Source organism: Phoxinus phoxinus (assembly GCF_949152265.1).
Source record: "Phoxinus phoxinus genome assembly, chromosome: 15".
Classification (NCBI taxonomy): Eukaryota; Metazoa; Chordata; class Actinopteri; order Cypriniformes; family Leuciscidae; genus Phoxinus; species Phoxinus phoxinus.
Genome location: NC_136890.1, coordinates 14,821,743 through 14,841,877, shown reverse-complemented (window position 1 = coordinate 14,841,877; position 20,135 = coordinate 14,821,743). Strand labels below are relative to the sequence as shown.

General features: G+C 36.6%; 1 protein-coding gene across 2 annotated transcripts in view; it reads left to right on the top strand.

Annotated features, from left to right (window-relative positions):
• The window catches only part of gfra2a (GDNF family receptor alpha 2a), a 79,217-nt gene extending 62,701 nt beyond the window's left edge, over window positions 1-16,516 (top strand). Inside the window, exons 6-9 of one of the 2 annotated variants that reach the window (XM_079636481.1) lie at window positions 338-478; window positions 3,801-3,964; window positions 12,436-12,480; window positions 13,614-16,516. In XM_079636481.1, the coding sequence (XP_079492607.1) occupies window positions 338-478; window positions 3,801-3,964; window positions 12,436-12,480; window positions 13,614-13,736 (473 nt within the window). In that variant the 3' untranslated portion in view covers window positions 13,737-16,516. The remainder of the gene's footprint in view (window positions 1-337; window positions 479-3,800; window positions 3,965-12,435; window positions 12,481-13,613) is intronic. The other variant, XM_079636482.1, reaches the window with a different exon arrangement.
• Window positions 16,517-20,135: the final 3,619 nt, after the last annotated feature.

Sequence of the window (20,135 nt, the reverse complement as noted above, 5' to 3'; positions counted from 1 at the left end):
TTAAAAGCACTATTAATATTTTATCAAACATTGTATAACTTTAAATATTTATAATACTTTATATGAATTATTAATATTAACTGATTATTGATTCAATTAATAATATAACATTTTTAGAAAACATTGTGCACATCAAAATATAATTAACTAAACTAAAAACTTTATATTTATTTTTCATTGATCAAGACGATAAATAACAAAAAGATAAAGAAATTGTTCGAAATGTTACCTCTGAAAATAAAGTAATGTTGATGCCTGCGTTCATTACCTAATTCAATGTGATATACATTATTAGTTACTAGAATTACATATTTTGTTTGATTTGTTCTCCCTATAGGTACGGACATGACTCCTAACTACATTGACTCAGGTCACTCAAACTTCACCATCTCCCCCTGGTGTTCCTGCAAAGGTAGCGGGAATCAGGAAGAGGAGTGTGAGAAGTTTCTACAGGACTTCGTGGAAAACACCTGTCTCCGTAAGTCTTTCCTGTCTTCAGTTCAGAATTATACTCCAATTTTTGATAAGTAATTCAGGATATGGTATGAGCATGTGGTTGTTTAGATATGTTTCTTTGCTACTTTTTAATCCTGAATGCTTCAGCTACTGTGACGATGTTTGAAAGCTGCCATGTTTTGTGTTTACTTTCCCTTACAAAACTCATCCCATGTGTGGAAGCTCTACCCACCTCCAGAATCATAAAGTCTGATTGTTTTGTAACTAATGTCATGCTTGTTAGCAGAAAGTAAACATGTTGGCTGAGGCTAAATAAGGCTTCCACCCTGGCTTGTTATCGTGTGCTGCTACAGGACTCCTTTTTTGGTGTTTAATGGTAATAATGTGTGACTTCAGCCATTTAGAACTGAGTTTTTTTGCCTGTTTTTCAAATGATAATCTAATTAAATTCATGCGGACAGATGTTTAGATTTACAGATTTTAGATTTAGTTGAACATGTTCATTCTTTAGCATTAAAGTCGGCATTCTTATTGTGACGTACACTGGTGAGCCAAAACATTATAACCAGTCACAGGTGAGGCGAATATCGTTGATCATCTCCTAACAGATCTGAGCGACTTTGACCAGGGCCAAATTGTTGTGGCAATGCAAATGGATCAGAGTATTTCTGAAATGGCAAGGCTTGTGGGTTGCTCTCAGTCAGCAGTGATGAGAATTTACTAACAGTGGTCCGAGGAGGGATGAATCACAACAGGCGACAGGGTGTTGGGCACACAAGGCTCATCGATGCACAAGGGCAACGGAGGCTATCCCATCTGGTCCAGGCCAACAGAAGGTCTACTGTGAGACAAGTCACACAAAATGTTAATGATGGTTACGGGAGGATTGTGTCACAATACACAGTGCATTCCACTCTGCTGCGATAGACCAATCAGAGATTGGTGATGACCCCCGTTCACCATCAAAAGTGCCTAAAATAGGCACGCGAGCATTGGAACTGGACCTTGGAGCAGTGGAAGAAGTTCGCCTGGTCCAATGAGTCTTGTTTTCTTTTACATCACGTGGATGGCACATGGCAGTGTATGTACAGTATGTGCCGTTTACCTGGGGAAGTGATGGTACCAGGATTCAATTGTGGGATGACAACAATCCGGTGGATGGAGTGTGATGCTGTCGTCAAGGTTCTGCTGGGAAACCGGCCATTCATTTGGACGTATATTTGACACGTGCCACCTAGCTAAACATTGTTGCAGTCACACCACCAAAAACTCTGATTGTTTTCGTTCACCGTTTCTCCCTGCCTTGTTTGTCGTCATGGTCACTGGTTTGATTTCGTCATTGTGTTCAGGTGTGTGCGTGTCATAATCTCCCCTTCTTAAGTTCTGTTCAGTTGGTGTGTCTTTGTCGGGTCTCGTCTATATGTAGTTGTGTTTGGATGTACCTTGTGGAAATTGCATTAAAGCCTGTTAAACTCTCTTCATCATCTTCGTGTTATTCGTTTGTTTAGTCTCTCGGTCACAACCCGTGACAGTTGCAGACCAGGTACACCCCCTCATGACACTGGTGTTCCCTGGTGGAGGTGGCCTCTATCAGCAGGATAATATGTTCCCTGCCACACTGCACACATCGCTCAGGAATGGTTTGAGGAACCAAGAGTTCAAGGTGTTGCCCTGGCCTCCAAATTCCGCAGGGCGTGTTATGAATAACGTGGTTTTCAATTCTTAATTTCAATAGGAATGCACGTGTTTGGATTTCATGAGGGCAAAAAATTTCACCACAAGGATTTTGCAGCGGGTTACATTTGGTGACTGTGTTGACCAGCAGGAAGCTTTTTGAGCAGCTACTTGGTTTACTTCTGTATTATCTGTGCTTTATACAATGATACACTATTGACAATAGATAGTGGTTGAAATTTCTCTAATGTGACCACACCTTTAGCTTCGAGACAATGATAGTTCCTAAACAGTGAATAAATTAACCTTTAACACTTTTATGTAGGAATGCTTCAGTCTTTCTCTTTATGAAAAAAAGGGCCAAAAAATCTAATGACTGATTCTGCACTCATGTCCCATCGTATTTTGTCCAATCAAATGCTCTCTAGAATAAGAATGGCCACACTCAATACCATTTATAGGTAACGGACTAGCAATAGCATGTAGCAAATCATAGTTCATACATGTAGCTGTTGGCGAAAACATCTTGTTTCTATACTGGCAAGTACATGATTCTTTGTCTGGGTTTTGCTCAAGAAAGGGATTTTTGTTAAAGAAAGCTCTTTTGAGGAAGAAAGGAAATACAGAACAGGTTCTTTTACTTTGATTTGTTAAAGAAAGATTAACTTTACAATCCTTCAACAGACTTTGTATATCACATTTCATATAAAAATTCATTATTAGAGAGACAATTAGGAGGAAAATAAAACAGAATCTAAGATGAAGAAATTCCACACACACTGAACCTTTTTTTTTTTTTTTTTTGACTGCTTGGCATGAATATCTTCCAGACAGTGAAAGAAATAACAGAGCGGAAAGGAAAACATAAGATAATACGCTACAGAGCTTCAGGCATTAGCACAGGAGACATTTCATCCGATATCCCACTGTGAGATAGGCTGAGAGAGATTTTTCAAGTCAAAACAAGCAAGGATACAGTATAATTTGCATGGATTGCATGTAAATCATGGCTCTGTTACCACAACTAGCGAGCCTGCTTTCGTAGACTGCATTTTAGGGAATTGTAGGTACACCTCTGACGTAAGGGCTGTTCCAAAAATATCTTGTGAGGCAGCATCACATATATCCTTGTTGTGGATTGAATGAGATGTTATAAATATACATGCAGAAAAGTAGCAAACAGTATTTGGGTCTTGATGTTTGATGTTAGCAAACTCTTTTGAAATTAATTGTGAGTCAAATTTCCTGTCTTCTTCGCATAAACAGCATTATTCTTATAGTGTAGGTAGTGTACGTGAAGTTGTTGCCTATTAAACATGTTTTGAGCACAAGCATGAAGGCATGAAGGCTCACTAAATTGTGAGACAGCCTGTGGATGTGTGTGTGGTGAGTGGATGTGTGTCCTGGTTTGTTTTTCTGGCAATTAACTGATCCAAAATCTGCAAGCGTTGCAGGATTAGCATTTAGCTGAACTGCTGACCCCCATATACAGCTAACTAATGCCTCATTCCTCACAAACTTGGAGAAGAAGACACATATTACTTTTCTTCTCAAGGGACCTAGTGATTTAAAGTCTCTCTGACTTTCTAACTTCCTACAGAAAAATTCTCTTATGAAAATGTGCTTTGAATCTATGATTTATTTTCTCTTTTGTGTTTCTTTTCCTTCAGGAAATGCCATCCAGGCCTTTGGCTATGGGTCGCTACCCAAGCCTGATCCTCAGCCTCCTACAGGCTCGGTGAAGCCTGATCTTGAGCCCACTGCCAGTGTCCCCAAAACAACCATGGAACCTGGGGAGGATCCCTGCATCATATCGTCCTGTCCGAATTTAAACGTAAGTCAAATTTGAGGGGGTCAGGACATTTTAGCATTGTATATTGCATCGTATTATAGGTAAGTTTATTGCAATGTACTTATTTTATATTGTTTATCGAATTTATTTTAACCAATTATTTTGAGTAGTCTTTTACCGTTACAGGTGTAAGGATCAAACGTAACTAATAATGATAATGTAAATGCTAATCAGTTAAACCCTTGTGAAAGAGAAGTGCACCTAATTGTATTGAATGTGCTCTTGTAGTATACTTAAAATCTGACAAGTATATTTAAAAAAAAACTGTAGATAATATAATATTAATGAAATAAAAGGCAACTTACGTGTACCTAAAGAGAGTACAGTTTCATGACTGTTTCGTAACACACTTAAGTCCACTTTGTAATAATGTAAAATTAAAAGATTTACTTTAAAGTACATTTTAAATCTTTGTTTTATTTAATCTTTTGTCATGCTGCTTTTGTCAAATACACTTATCTTATGTGCTGACTAATATACTAAAGCACATGTCAAAGTATTTTTAACTGTAGTGTGTTATTATTGCTAATTTAATATTACATTTAAATGTTTTAAATGTACTAAACTTAATAAATATATCATTTTAAATATATTTAAATACATGACATTTAAGTTTCAATAGAAATGACATTAAAGCATATTTTAGTTGATCATATACTTGCTAGTACATTCTGCAGTACACTTTTACCATATTTTTAAAGACAATATAATTAATTATGAAGTTACATATAAAGATGCACTTAAGCCCTACTTAAGTGGGTCAAAACAGAACTCAAATTTGTAGCTAACTGCATTTAATTTTAATTTAAACTATACTATATTTTCAATTAATGGCAATTAACATGCAATTAAATGTCCACAAACATCTCATTAAGTTCACACTTAAGTACAGTCAATTTAAAAAAGCATACTTCTTTTTCACAAGGGTAAGTCTAATAAGAAATTGATGCATCTTAGTCACTGATGCAGAAAGAGAAAGAAGCAGCTGTGTGAATGAATTAAAATACTGAACATGTTGCTTAGTAAATATTTAGATCTGACCACTAACAAAGCTGCATTTATAAAGAACATCAATTAAACACTTTACTCATTATTTTCAGTCAAACATGCTGTAGTAAAAATAGAAACATGGCAACATGTTTACACATAAGAATATTGTATGCTAACTGCTACTTTGCGTTTAATTAGCAGTGATTGGACTAGTTGACGATAGTCAAGTTATGAACAGCTGTAGAATAAACAACTGACAAGATATAAATTAGTTGACATTTGTACCTTTGTTTGGTTAATTGCACACAAGCACACACGCTTTGCTTTGCACAGTCTTTCACCTGAGTGTAAAATACTCTCCAGAGATGTTGATGGGCCCGTAATTAACATATTAAAGTTGAGAATGTAAAATGATTGAGTGCGCCCGAGAAAACAGCACAAATAGACAAGACAGAAGAAATGTGTCCTCACAATTTCCCCAAGGAGCCACAAAACTGCATGTCACTATTTACACCGCATGATGATGTGTTTGTGTGCGTATGTGTACGACTGTACGTGCTGGGCCAGTAGAGCAATGTTTAATTTATTGTAAAAAATTATAATTAGTGCATTACCCAAGCAGGAAGTTTATAATCAGAGAATGCCTGAGGGCAAACATTATCAAACTTTACCATTCTCCAGCAATTCAAAAACGTGTCAGATGTGCATCACAGATTCACCCCATTGCTGAAACTCAAAATGTTTTTTTTCTTCTGGTCCCACTCAAACGAAAGATGAATAGTTTGCCATGGGCCATTTTTCTCATTCTGACAGGTAGAGAGAAAATGGGCAAAGTCTCGCTCTGTTTACCGTGTTTTAATTCCAGGCAGGGTTTGGCATCACAGTGATTTTTGGAGGTGAAATTCAAAAGGGGCGCTTTGCTCTATCTAGCAGGTCCAATAGCACTTAAAGTTTGCCTGAGGCAGAAAGGATGTTCCCTCACAGAATCTACATGTAGAAGTGACACGTCTCGCTCATGGGCACAACTGAGGGAGCGATTCTTTTCACCCAGCACTATAGATGGTCTCCAGTGCTCCATTGGTATGAATTATCAGATATTCATCAAGTTATTCATACTGCTAGAAAAGAATCGAACAGAAGAATGGAAAATTAGTAATAATCAAAGCATGTTTAAATGAACACAAGGAATAACTTTCATTTGCATGCACCAATCTAACAATACATGTACTCAACATGTAATAGACGTCTAAGAAACAGCAATATTCACCTAATTACTGGTATATTTTTGCTAAATTTGTTTAAAAAAAAATGTTGCAGTGCACAGTGACGCAAAGGAATCAGTGACATTGAATCAATTTGAAGCAGAAAGTTTAAATTTGACATAAAAAATTGGTTTTCCCAATGTTCATTTCCCCAAAGGATGGAATCCTTAAACGGCTACTGACGTCGGGGCCAATATGACTGGCTTGTGAGGCGCACATAATCCAAATTGACTGTTACGCTTTCTCCACTTATACAGACGTGGAGGTTGCCATTTCCTCCTTTAATAAGAACATGTCTGATTTAAATCAGGGATGCTAAAAGGAATGTTTCGATGATGTCAAACTGACAGCAAAGAATCTTGAAATTATGCTACCTTCAAGTGCACAAGGGAAATTGGTACTTCCATGTTGGGCATTCTTTATTACTATATGTCCCACATTTAAGTCATAAACTTAACATGGATGTAGATTCTATTGTGAACAATAAACCCATATGGCTACATCTGAATTCATTAAATATAACTTCACTTGGTCATGTGCTCGGGAACTCATAATTATGTTATTTTCGACTCCACTTGAAGTCCCGATCATAACATTTAAAGCTGATACCGATCATGATATAAGTAGCTTGATTTGTAATCATATCTTTATTTGTTAATTTATTTTACGTTTATTCTTAGTATGTTTGTCCTCTCAGTAAAGTACCTCTTAAAAACAGGAATTGTACAATTTATAGACATGCAACATGTAGCCTGATCTTAGTTTCCTTTTCAAAAGACTTTATGTTAGAAAGTTTCTAATTTTGATGGCCAATCACAGGAGAATACAGGAGAAGAATATCGGCCAATTAAAACGATGACCAATCTCTTGGTGCACCCGTATTATGTTAATGTTTTGCTTTTATAACGCTTACACAAAATTCAATTCTGAAACATCTTTTATGTTGATGTAACCAAGGCTGCAGGTGGTAATATTATCCAGTAGGCCTAATATATATATTTTTTTAAATCCCGGACATTTCATGATCAAATCTTGATGGATGAAATCTATCCACGCCCTGTTACATGAGCTAATGCTAATTCCAGCTGATAATGCGTCACAATTCATCGTAAAAAGAGTTTTGGAGTACGTTTTACAGTCTTTATACTTAAAAATGTCACATTTAATTAATATCACTTTGTAATTATTTGTGAAATAGTTTACAAGGAAATCCAACACCGATTTATTTTATTTTTTTCAGTGTACACAATGTCTTTGGCCTGCTGATCTGTGCACCTACGTACGGTTTTATGTGAAGCGTGGTTTGCTCCCACAAAGATGAAAGTCCTGTGTACCAGGATGAATGATTTTGCGAGTATTTGTGTGCTGGTTTGTTTGAGCAGGGATGTATGTAGCGGTGCGAGACTACACGTCGGCGTCTTTCTATGTGTTTCTGCGTAAACAATCAGGGCAAGTGTGAGAGTTCTAATGCAAAGAGATGAGATGTGAATGAGTGGAAGAGAAATGGAGGGAGATGTGAAAAGCAAAAGGGGAGAGATGGGGCATTAGCAGAGCTGTGAACAGAGATCTGGGCTGATGTCAACAGGCAGCTGACACACATCACCGCTCTCGCTAATTAATTGGCTTTTAGTCACTGTCCTCTGTTTTCTCACCCCCACCAACATCCTCGCCTGTCAACACACAATTTCTGTCCCCTCCTCCGTCTCTCGCTCTGTCTCTCTATCGCTCTCGCTCTCTTTGCCAGCTGCAGTTCTGGCAGTTCTGGCTTTTGCCTAAGCCTGCATCTAATTATGTATGTTTACACAGGAGACGCTGAAAGTTCACTGCATGAGCTAACGCTAATTCAACACAATCACTTTATTCATACATCAGGTGAAATGACACATAAAACAAAAGAAAGAGACATACCATACACAAACAGATAAATAATGTAATATTGGTTACTGTAGTTGTATTTCTTTCACTGAAAATCACTTTTAACTGATTTGCTGCTATGGGCATGGACAGGAAGATATAAACATAATGGGGTGAATTCACTAAGATTGAATTGCACCTACCATTCGTGTAGTTTATTTTGCACTGGTTGTTTTAGCACCCTATTCGCTTAATGAATTATGCAAATCAGGCAATGGTGCAAAACACAGAAAAAACACCTCTGTGCTGAACACAATAGGCACGACACAATTCCAATGTCATGAAATCTTGATATGAAATTAAATAATCATCATGTTTTCCATGTTTCTTTGTTTTTTTCTTTGTTTTTTCTTCCAAAATTAGAATATTGAATTAAAAAAAAAATTTTTGATAAAATTAAACTGAATAAGGATTGATATTAAATCATTTTAAATAACATTATAAAATGAAATAAAAAAAATTCCAGTTAAAGGATACCTGTCGCCAAAATTGAACCTAGGCTCTTTTTGTTTATCTACCCGAGTTAAACTTTCATTTAAAAGCATAATTAGAATGGAAACGCCACTTTTAAGATTGACCGTATTTTCGTTTTAGGTCAAAATGCCCTTTGAATGGGAGTGCATGGAGCACTTCTATGATAGCATCAAAATCGCTATTTTTAAAACACTAAGAAGGCTCGACACAACATAAAACTGTGCTCGAAGTATCACCAGGGGCTCTACACATGAACTGGAGCATTTACTACATTGTTTGTGTACACAAAGTTTACTAAAAAGAAAGGTTTTGAACAACTCACTGTAGCTGTTGTTCTTCCCGGCCGCCGCCATTTTGTCAGTCAATAATAGTTGATCTGTATACTGAATCATTTCATTATTACAGTATATGAGGATCCTTTTTCAAATACAAGGTCAATATTGATTTTCACTAACGACAAAACAACAAATTATCCGTGAATTTATATGGAACCAAGCTTTAGGAGCTTTCCATCTTTACTCTCATCCCTGTTACGTTGCATTCGGAGATCGACTACTTTTGACTGACAAAATTCCAGCCACCGGAAACACTAACTGATACAGTGAGTCGGTCAAAACCTTTCTTTTTAGTAAACTTTGTGTACACAAACAATGTAGTCAATGCTCAGACATTGGTGGGCAGAGTTTGTGTAAATAGCCTTTGCCAACAAGGGAGGCTATTTACACTTAGTGCAAATAGACACTCCATTATTAATATTTGTTAACATTAGTTAATAAAAATACAACTGTTCATTGTTTGTATCAAATTCATCAACTCACAGCCATTAAATAATATGAACAGATACAACTTTTGATTTTAATAATGTATATGTAGATGTAGAAATTAACATTAACTAATAAATGCTTTAGAAGTACTTTCCATTGTTAGTTCATGTTAACTAAATGGAACCTTATTGTACCTAAGCGTTACCAAGGACTGAATATGTATCAAACACAATAGCCCAATGCTAATTGAATATGTCACATTGTGTAGCAAGGCTAATTTACATAGAAAGAGGCGTGTCTGTATTGAAAATAATCAAAATGACTTAATTAAAATAACCACACAGCAATTATCACACTTTCTTATACTGTTTACGGGGTTGTTCGTGAATAAGGCGCAGGGGTTTGCGGTGAAATTCCACACGCACTTTAACAGCTCATATAATACACTTACTTTCAAAACATCTTGAAATCACTCATTCTAATAGTGCTTCATGCTCTACCTTTTAATCAGAGGAGGGAAGATTAAGATCGATTGAGTCTCGGGTAAATAGCATTGTGTGGAGAGAAGGCTGACTAAGGGAGCAGCACACAGCGGACACAAATTGAGGCACTAAATCCCTATGGGATACAGTCTCTGCCTTCTGGCCATTGTGTGTGTCGTGGCTGTTCGGTTTTCTTGACTACAGCACCTGATTACACCAACAGCTTTGTGAGATGCAAACATATGCAGGATGTTGCTGCAAGAATGCGATTTTAATTACAAATCGCTGAGAGGTGTTCTTGATATCTCTAGAAACAATTCAAAACCGAGACCGGGCATTGCATTGTCCACATGCTATACTTTTGTCCTATCTTGAAGGTGTCGGGAGATGATTGTATCTCTTCTAAGCCTCAGTAGGCTTATTGCAAATGCCAACCTGGGCGCACGGATGTACTCCAGGCCCGGCTGAAAGGTCTCAGTCTTTATTCTAACATAATTGAAAACAGATTTATTGGATTAGGGCGAGTCTGTGTCTGTGCGAGTGCACTAGTTCAATTCCATCGTTCTTTGTCATAAACAATGCCGCGGCGACGTCTTGACAAACAAGCTTTGATGACCTTGTTTGGGGAACAGAATTTTACAACATTAGATGCAGGAATAAATGTATGGTTATATGAGGGAATAGGAAGGGAATGATTTGCACCTCCTTGCAAAGACCTTCAGAAGTACGAGGCCTTATGAGAATTCAGTCAATTAAAAGAAGATGGCCAAAAGCGTTGGCTTAAAATAAAGCAAGATGAGTAGAATGGGACAATGTATGTCTGTCTATATTATACGAGTGTATTTAACAGAACTTTTACCACAAATGCAGGACATGTAAATGTCAAATGTCTAGGTCTCAAGGAAAAACACTGAGAAAAAAAATACAGAAATTGCTTGTAAATGTCACAAATGATTACAAAAATGGCAAGTAATACATTGAATTAAAAGTGAAATTTCGAAGTAAAAAGACTGAAATAGTATTTTCTAGAACAAATGAAAAAAAGTTTTTTTCTATTTTTAATTATTTAAATAAACGTCGGAAAAATATAATGAAATGCACACTGTAACTTTTTTTGCTCCTTTATTCAAAACAAAGGCGTAGCTTGATGACGCCTTGATTTCGCGGAATCATGGGAGTTGTTGACATTGTTGTCTTCACCTCTACAGTCGGTGGATAATATGATGGGTCTCGGGCAGAAATCATATTCATAGATGACCGGTAATGTATTGACGTTACGAAAGCCGTTGGAGTGGAACGAGCCACTGGAGCGATTGCTAATGAGAGACAAGAAAGAAAATCAAGAAAACGAGATTTAACAATGATTAGTTTTCCGTTGATTAATATATCCAAACAGTTGCTCACCTGGCTAATAAAACACATAATATATTGAAGAGTCTTTGGTGTTTCCATGGTTTCTACAAAATGAACCCGGAAATCGCGGGTATGTCATTGATAGGCAACGTACAATAGGCATTGTAACCTGTGTCCTGATTAAAACAGCTTATTTCTCCTGTTTTAAACATTCTAAGAAACATTTGGGATAATGTAAGTACAAAAATCAACAAAATATATAACATTGTTCTAGTGATTTTTGGATATTTTAATCCAAAAATCTTACATAGAGTGCCTTTAAATGAATAGTTCACTTCAAATTAATTTGTCACTCTCTACTCCCTATTCATCATACTGTATGTTCTACATTAATAGTATTCCTATATATATATCTTAAAACTCCCCTTTGATAAAAAAAAAAAAAAAAATGCATAAAAATGCAGTATACTAGTTCAACATTAAATTAAATTAAATGACACAAATTTTCAACCTTTAAAAATATTAAAAGAAATCATATAAATCAGTGGCTCTAAAACTTTTCAACCCAGGTACCAGCCTAAAGCACATCAAAAAGTCCAAGTACCTGGACATTTGTACCAGCTAATTACAACAATATTCCCTCTCATTTTTTTCAGCACTGTGCAGAATGACATCTCTTTGAGTGCAAGCTTTAGAACTGAGTGGCATAACGACATATTTTGATTGATATCCCTGTAGTTCAGATAAATCATGCTTCTGCAAGAGCCTCATCAATCCCTTTATTACCCTTTACAGATCTGAGGAAGAGCCCCATCAGAGCAGCACACACACAGAGACACATTTAGAAGATTACAATGTATTTGCATGTGTTATTATGCACATTTTGACATCTAACTCAAACTTTTTGGATTGGATTTTGGATTTTTTTTTTTTCTTAAACCTTATCCTAGAAACACTTTGAACTCTTCTGTCAGACTGGTTCAATTATTAAACTGGACTGCAATATGCTGGGTGGTGTTGACCCCAAAAAATATATAAAAGAAAGACATATCAGAGAGTCTGGTAGCACTTCACATTTGATTCATTGTCAGATGATAGATAAGACAGAATGATAGAATAATGCATTACAGACAGATAAAGTAGATCCTTTCAAACAAGACACCATCGTATTATACTTAATTACATATTTTAAGGATAACCTTATTTCCTTGCAGGAATTTGATTGCTATCAAGCTAAAGACTACATCTGCGAAAGTGAGGTAAGAAGTGCAGAGACGAAACTTTCCAAGCCAGTGAGTTCAAGCATTATCTATAAGGATCTCTTGCTTGTGCATGAGGGGAAAAAAGGATTGATGACTATCATGTGTCCAGAGCACCATTGCACCAGAGCATGCATTGTGGCTTTATTGTAAATGTGTTATAATAAGACATTTCCCTTGTACAGTCACTTGCATGTGCTGCAAAAGCTTTAGAGGGTTTGGGTAAATCTCACAAAAGCTGTCAAGAACTTGTCCGGGTCATATTATACACCAAAGTATTAAGTATTATTAAGTATTAATGATGGTATTAATACTAGTGTTTGTCGACTATATGCAACTGCAGTATCATTAAAATAATGTCAGTCATAAAGTAAAATAAATAAATGAATATTAATAATAATAATTTGTATTACTGTAATATATTAATGTAATTGTAATAAGAATGAAATGGCAATCACCACTGAAAATAATGTAAAATATAAAATAATGAGTTATTATATAATATTCAATAAAAGTAAAAACATTACAAAGAAAAATGTTCAGAAGCATTTTGTTGTATTTGTCAACAATATGCAACTGTAGTATCTTGAAAATAATGTCAATAAAACAACAAAAATAATGATAATACTAATAATAGTAATGGTCTTAATAACTTTCATCTGTAAATCATATCATAAAGATCCATATCATATACTGTATATATAATTTTATTTTAATTTTTTTTGTAAAATGTGACCTGGACTTATTTTCACGAGATTCACCAGTTTGAACGATGTCTGGTGTTCCATACAATAATATTATTATTATATATATAGTATATTATATAATTATTATATATATTTATATATTTAGTGTATGGTCCTATTCTCACTATGAACTAGTTGCTTATTAGCATGCATATTACTAGGATATTGCCAGATTATTGGTACATAAAGCACATATTAATGCCTTATTCTGCATGAGCATATTCTACATCCTTAATCCTACCCAATACCAAAACTTAACAACTACCTTACGAACTATTAATAAGCAGTAGTTAGGCGTTTATTGAGGCAAAGGTAGTAGTTAATAATTAGTTGAGAATTGGGTCCTAATCTGAAGTGTGACCTATTATGTTGTTTGTTTGTTTACAGGTTCCTGGCAGCCCACCGAACACAAGAGTAGAGGTCCCCACAAATTCAAGTCCAGGCACAAAAGCCCTAACTGATGTGTTGATGCTCGGTCTGTTGTTTGCTCTTGGAAACCTCACTATGTAGAACTACCTGAGCTTCATAAGCCAGCACAGTGAGGCCAAGGCTGATGGAAACCCCCTCATGATCATCTTCAGACCAAACTCACGCCTCTCTCCTCTACTGCAGCTTTCTTTCTTTCTTTCAAACGAACACCGAACAGAAAGAACACGGAGACACATATCGAAAAGTCTGCTGCATCTTTGCCATGGCCGATTGAGAAAGTTGCACAGCAAACGGCCAAGAAACAGATATTGCGTACTTAGCCGATTGATTCCAAAGTCGAAGACCTGTAAAGCGCCTGATTGGTGGACCTGCAACTAAAGACGCAGGCACAAAGCTTTCCAGTCTACTGTACTACTTCCTGCCGCCCACACCGCCCATAAGAAGGGTGTCTCGCAGCACCCATCAGGCCTGAATTAGCACTGTATTACACCATCTCTGAGAGGCATTCTCCATCCCGACCCACTGCCCATTTATTGGATTTGCCACGCTCTTCTTTGACAGCTGCTTTAGCTTTCTCATTGTGATTATTCCTTTTCAGTTCCGTCTTTTTTCCTTCTTTTGTCCACCAGTCGAACAGGAGTAATTACTTTCCAGTGGTTCTTTTAAACGTGAAGTGTTTGAAGTTTAAATCTGTACCCTGTCGACACGGCGCGAGGTGGATGTCACGGGCGACAGCTCTCTTAGTCACATTCTCTTCTTAGTTTGACAGATTTGAAAAAGAAAAGGAACGTTGAGATGAAAGCGTACCAGTGGATCAACAGGAGAAGTATATCTTTGCAAACGGCTTCCGTGTGGGTTCGCAATGTCGATGGGTTGCCCACACATGTATAATTTTGTCTGTGAATATGAATGTTTTTTTTCTTTCCAAAAGTACAGCTGTTAATAATTATGTGTTGTCTTTAAATGAAAGATGAAGAGACCCTAGAGAAAGTTCTAGACGAGCAGTGGGAGTGACAAGAACTGCATGACTGAGAAAAACCTGGAGGTGCTCATACCACTAACCATTAATAGTCATGGCATAATCTGTCTCTGGTTCTACATAAGAAAAACCCTGACAAAAAAAAAAAGGCAACCGTTTTGGGACATTCATCGTCATGTGAATCATTGTGTGCAATTTCTGATGTGGCCTTACTCTTTGTTTTTCCTCCTCATTATTTTCTAGCCGCTGTGTGGAGAAGGTCGATGCCGAGTTTTGATGTTCGGAATGTTTCTAAAAATGTACCCACCTCAATTCACAGGTTCAGTAAATGCACTAGAAACGTATGACTCTTTTATCAACATTCCAAACACTGAAGTTATTAACAAACAGACATCGATATAAATATATATAAATGTAAAGGATCAAAACTAAAAAGATTTATATATTGTGTCCTAAAGGCTTGTTATATACGTACAATTGCAAAGCAAATGATAAAAATGAACATTCTTTGTGTAAATATGACAATAATGCAATGGAAACACATTAAAGAAATGTCGTATCAGTGGGGATCCATCTGTCAAAACAGATAAACATCAACAGGCAAACTTTTTTTTTTTTCATTAATAGATTAAATACTTTTTAGTACCAAAAGATTTATGAGTATTCTAGGAGTACATTGTTTCTAAAAGGATGGAGTGATGTAATAATCAGATCTATTTTACCAGATGTTCTCATTTCGTGTGAATGTTCCAAGACTTAAGGTCCTTGCACGCAGAGTCCGAAATTCTCGTCCGAAAATTATGCACGTTAAAAAAAAGTTAGACCTCACGTTGTGTCAATCACGTTTACACACTGCCTCCGAACCTTTCGTCCGTCATTAAAAAAAATCAGATCGGGTTCGATTTTCTTCTTTTTCCGCAAATACACAGAAATGACGCAGAACGTCAAATAGCAAGCATTTTGAGAGGTGTTTTGACAATTCAGAGCCAACGAATACGAAAAACCACATATGAAAAAATGGTACTCAGTGTGCAAGGACCTTTACTTTTGTTGAAACATCTGGAATATATAGATATATAAACAGTATATTTTTTGAAGTATGCTGCCTTTTTGAAAAAAAAAAAAAGTATATATATTTTGAGGGAGGTATTAAGTCAAAAGGCAGGTTTGTCATTGTTGAGTGAGAACAAGAACAAATTCAAATGATAAGAAAAATGGTCCTGTCACCAGACACTGATATCGCAATCCTTGCTTTGAAATTATTTTCAAAACTGTGCTGTCATATTCGGTCAGAACAAAAGTAGCAGTGAATGGAATCTAAGAAACACAATGTGAATTCTCTGAAAGGTGTCAGTTCACATTTAGACATACAACCTTTTAGCAAAAAGACAAAGTAAATTTGAATCTCAATGTACCAAAAGCATTCGCCACATACTCCCCAAAACAGTGTTGATACTGTACGGTTTGTCAAAAAGGCCTATGGTTTGGATAATGTTGTGACTGGTGGATACAGAAGTGTGTGATTGTTGAGTGTGTGTGTAGCCTACATGTACAGTACGTTTGTGTATAAGATTTTTAGCTATGGTCAGGCGAGGAGGGGATTTGGTATCAGAATGAGACCATTTGACGAATGTAAGTTTCAGATGCAAAGAAATGAACTATGAAAAAGAGTAGCACTTCACAGAGACATTCAATGGAGCTTTTGCTGTGTCACATGACTTTGATAAACCATTGTGATTTGATCACCTCTGGAATTAGCAGAGTTCTACGTCATCTCATCACTGCTTTGATGTAAGGGTCACCTCCCTTTGTAGACTGCTGTGAGCTCCAGATATGCTAATGCTGTGCTTGTTTCCTGATCAATAAAGCCACTTCAATTTTTACTGCTTTCCACATTTGTTTTGTGTTGAGGACAACAATAAAAGGCTTGTTGCAAATGTGATCCTTTAGGTGATTGGCAAAAATATCTGTGTTAGTTAGATTTACCAACACAGGCTCACTGGAAAAACACACCTGTGATGACATTTCTGCAAGATCCATTGCTTCTTGTCCAATTAGTGGCTCTAAAAGCAGGTTCAGGTTTATCCGAAACAGATTAACGCCAATCTGACAGCGTTTTATGTTAGTTGTGGAACGTATCGCTGCAGTTCGGAAATGAAATGTCCGGTGAGTGATGCTAAAATGTTTGTGTTGGAAAATAACGTACCTACACCTACACCTACACTAAACCTAACCAATAATGTTAACAAAAGCAAACGTGCGATAAAAACTAATTTGCTGAAGCAACCATACCATTTCAGCTTGCTTTTACACGTCTTTGAGCTCTTTTATCAAGTGATGTAACTCGTGTTTCACGGGACTCGTACCTGGGTGCTCTGTATCACAAGTGCAACACTGTACCAGGTGAGCTACTGAGCAAGTTTACAACGTAGGAAAGCCATAAATATGGAGCTGATTATGTGATGCAAACATCAAAATGTATTCATTTGCTAATACTTTTTGAGGTCATAACATAGTATTGTGCAAGGAACCATGCAACATGAGTCTTTATTTATAAACAACAGGTATCCCAAAGATTTCCTATTTATTTCATTGGTCAGTCAAACAATAGCCACGCCCCAAACTCACACTATTTGTTGAGCTGTTGTTGTGCATTTCAGGATACTCAAAGGCCCTGTCCCAAATGGCACCCTAAGCACTCGCGGTCTTCCTCTGAGTCCGCACTTTCGTGATGTAACGCCACTTTGATTGTCGGGAAGAAGTCTGCTGCGGAGCCCGCATCAAATCGACCGCGAAGGGGACACTCGCGAGCACCCTTCTGAGACCTAAAATGACAAATGGGACACCCTACGGTCTCACGGACTTAACGGACACACGCACTCGGCAGCCATTGTAAGTCCACAAGACCAAAAGTGCATATGAAGTGTGCCATTTGGGACAGGGCCAAACAAACAGAGCAATGTTTTAAAAATAACCACAGAGCAAGAAGGTACAACACTTTGTGTCTCTGCAGCTGGAATAACAGTATTTTAAGCTCAGCATTACAGTTTTATCTTTAATATACAATAGTTTTTTTATATATATATATATATGGTATAACAACCCTATAGTTAAACATTATGAAAACATAATTTTTCATCAGTATTCCTGTTTTCGGTCACATCTTTGGAATTGCTTGATAGGATGTTCATGATAGATTCCAGTTCGACGTCTTCCACCAGTTCAAAAATAATACCACTATATGACTGCTGGTCTCGACTTTTTATATTGTACTGGTATAGAGTAATATATGCCTTTGAGACGTTCCAATCTAGTTAAACAAAGAACAGATTGCATCCCACTTTCCTTTATATCCACCAGCTCAATAAGCTTTATCACAGAATGTTAAGATGTTATCAGATCATTTTGTCCAAACTTCATCTCAAGAGACTTTTTCATTTGTGAGCCATTTCTTCACTGGCCATTTTTTATCTTCACACACACTGTTGAAACAAGAACTGACATATATATTTAAGGATCCATTTGGGATCCACCTTCATTATACAGAATTGGGTTCGAGCAGGGTCTATATTTGAAACTGAATGCCTGATACAGACTGTGAGTTTGGCCATCAAAATTTGTCAAAGCCATGGCTAGGGAAAAGAGGCCAACTTGGGATGCCAATTTTGCAAATGGAGCTTGAGGTAAGTAGTTTTAAGTTTTAGCACCATGTCGCATTGATCAACACGGCATTTCATGTAGCATTTGTATTGGCTATCATCAGTAGACGTAGGTCATACTGTGAAATTATCATGCTAACTTTCTGACATGGTCAGAAGGTGCAGGCTATCTATGGTTGCAAGAACGTGGCAATGGCCGTCTTTGAACCTCTCACTGTATGATGTAGGACCGTTTAGGAGCCACGACCACAGAAATCGCCACGATTGGTCATCTTTTGTCTGGGACAGCCCAAAATCTTACAATTTGTACCAGGCATTGTAAAGGATAGCTTGTGCTGTATGTTATGGTTATATATCCATTGTCATTTTATTTCACCATTTAATCCCAAAATGAAATACATCTGCAAGCGAAAACACCCAGACTGAGGCTCGTACACTTAATGAATATCAACAACGCACTTTTTATTTCCTGCAGAAATGGGGCCTTTTCATAAATGAGAGGCTAATCAGTTTCTACCGCATATAAAGTGTATTCATACACTGTTCACCCACTTGTACGTGATGCCCCTATAAAGCAGCCTGTTGATAATCCAGACAGCAATAGTGAGGAAGAGATAACACTCTTTTATCTAGACTTTTATTTATTGTATCAATCAAATCTAAATACGTCTTGGAGAGAGGAGACGAGAGGCGCGTGATGTAAAATTTCCAATCTGAATATGAGTCAAGATTTTGCCTGTGTTTGAGTTTAATGGCATTGTCAAATGTGATGAAACAAGAGACAAGGCAATCCATACCCCCCTGCTGTTTAGGCTGTCTTTGGTTCAGCGTGTGACAGCTGCATTTTTCACTTTGAGTTTCATTCCATTTCTATCTAATATGTCAGTGCATTTGCCACGTCTGATCTTAAAGCGCGGAAAATATGTGTGAAGTCATTTCAAAACATTTCTAAAAATATTTCAGCACTGCAAGTTGCTAATTCTTGTTGAAGAAGTGAAAGGGTAAATATTTTGCAGTCACCTTCGCCTCTGATATTGGCGAGCAGTCGGTGACAAGCTTTAAGCATTTGACTTCCCTAAGATGTCTTACCATCTGCTAAGCTCTGCATGTTTCTGCCTCTGCTTTGAGACAGTTTATAGACTTTACAAACTCTATCATTTCCATGTCTATTCCATCTTCTCTCAGACCTACCAGAAATAAGCTCTGGAGAAAGAACAATTCATTAAGAAATGATTGTGTAAATCACAGGCTATTTACTTGGATATGTTCTATTTGCACTATTTTATCTCAATGAAGCAGATACAGAGATCATCGTTGTTGTGATGTAGAATTACAGATGAAGAGGCTGAGCTGAAGTGGAATTTTGTCTCAGTTCAAGTGTAATTGCTTGGAAAGTGTTAAGCATTTCTTTTAGAATACCGTTTTTTTTTTTACCTCCTAGAATAATTTGACGGTCTGCCTCTATTGGAACGTTACTAGTCAATTTGTCTTTCCAAATAGATTTTTTTTTTTTTTTTTTTACAATCTCCTGAAAAGCCTGTGGTTCAATCTTTGAAGTAATTTGTTCAACTGGCAAAGTACCATAACAACCTTCAACATGCTCCAGAAAACACATTATCTTCAATATAGAGATATTTCTTCTTGATTCATATGTTATTTCATATATATATATATATATATATATATATATATATATAATGTTGTTGTTGTTGTTGTGATAATAGAATTGGGCTGCAGGTAACAAGAAAATGTGATATTGTATTTATATTAAATTAGTATTTATTTATAACAATTAACATTTACAAAATATGTCAAATTGGTTTAGAACTGGTGATCATTTAA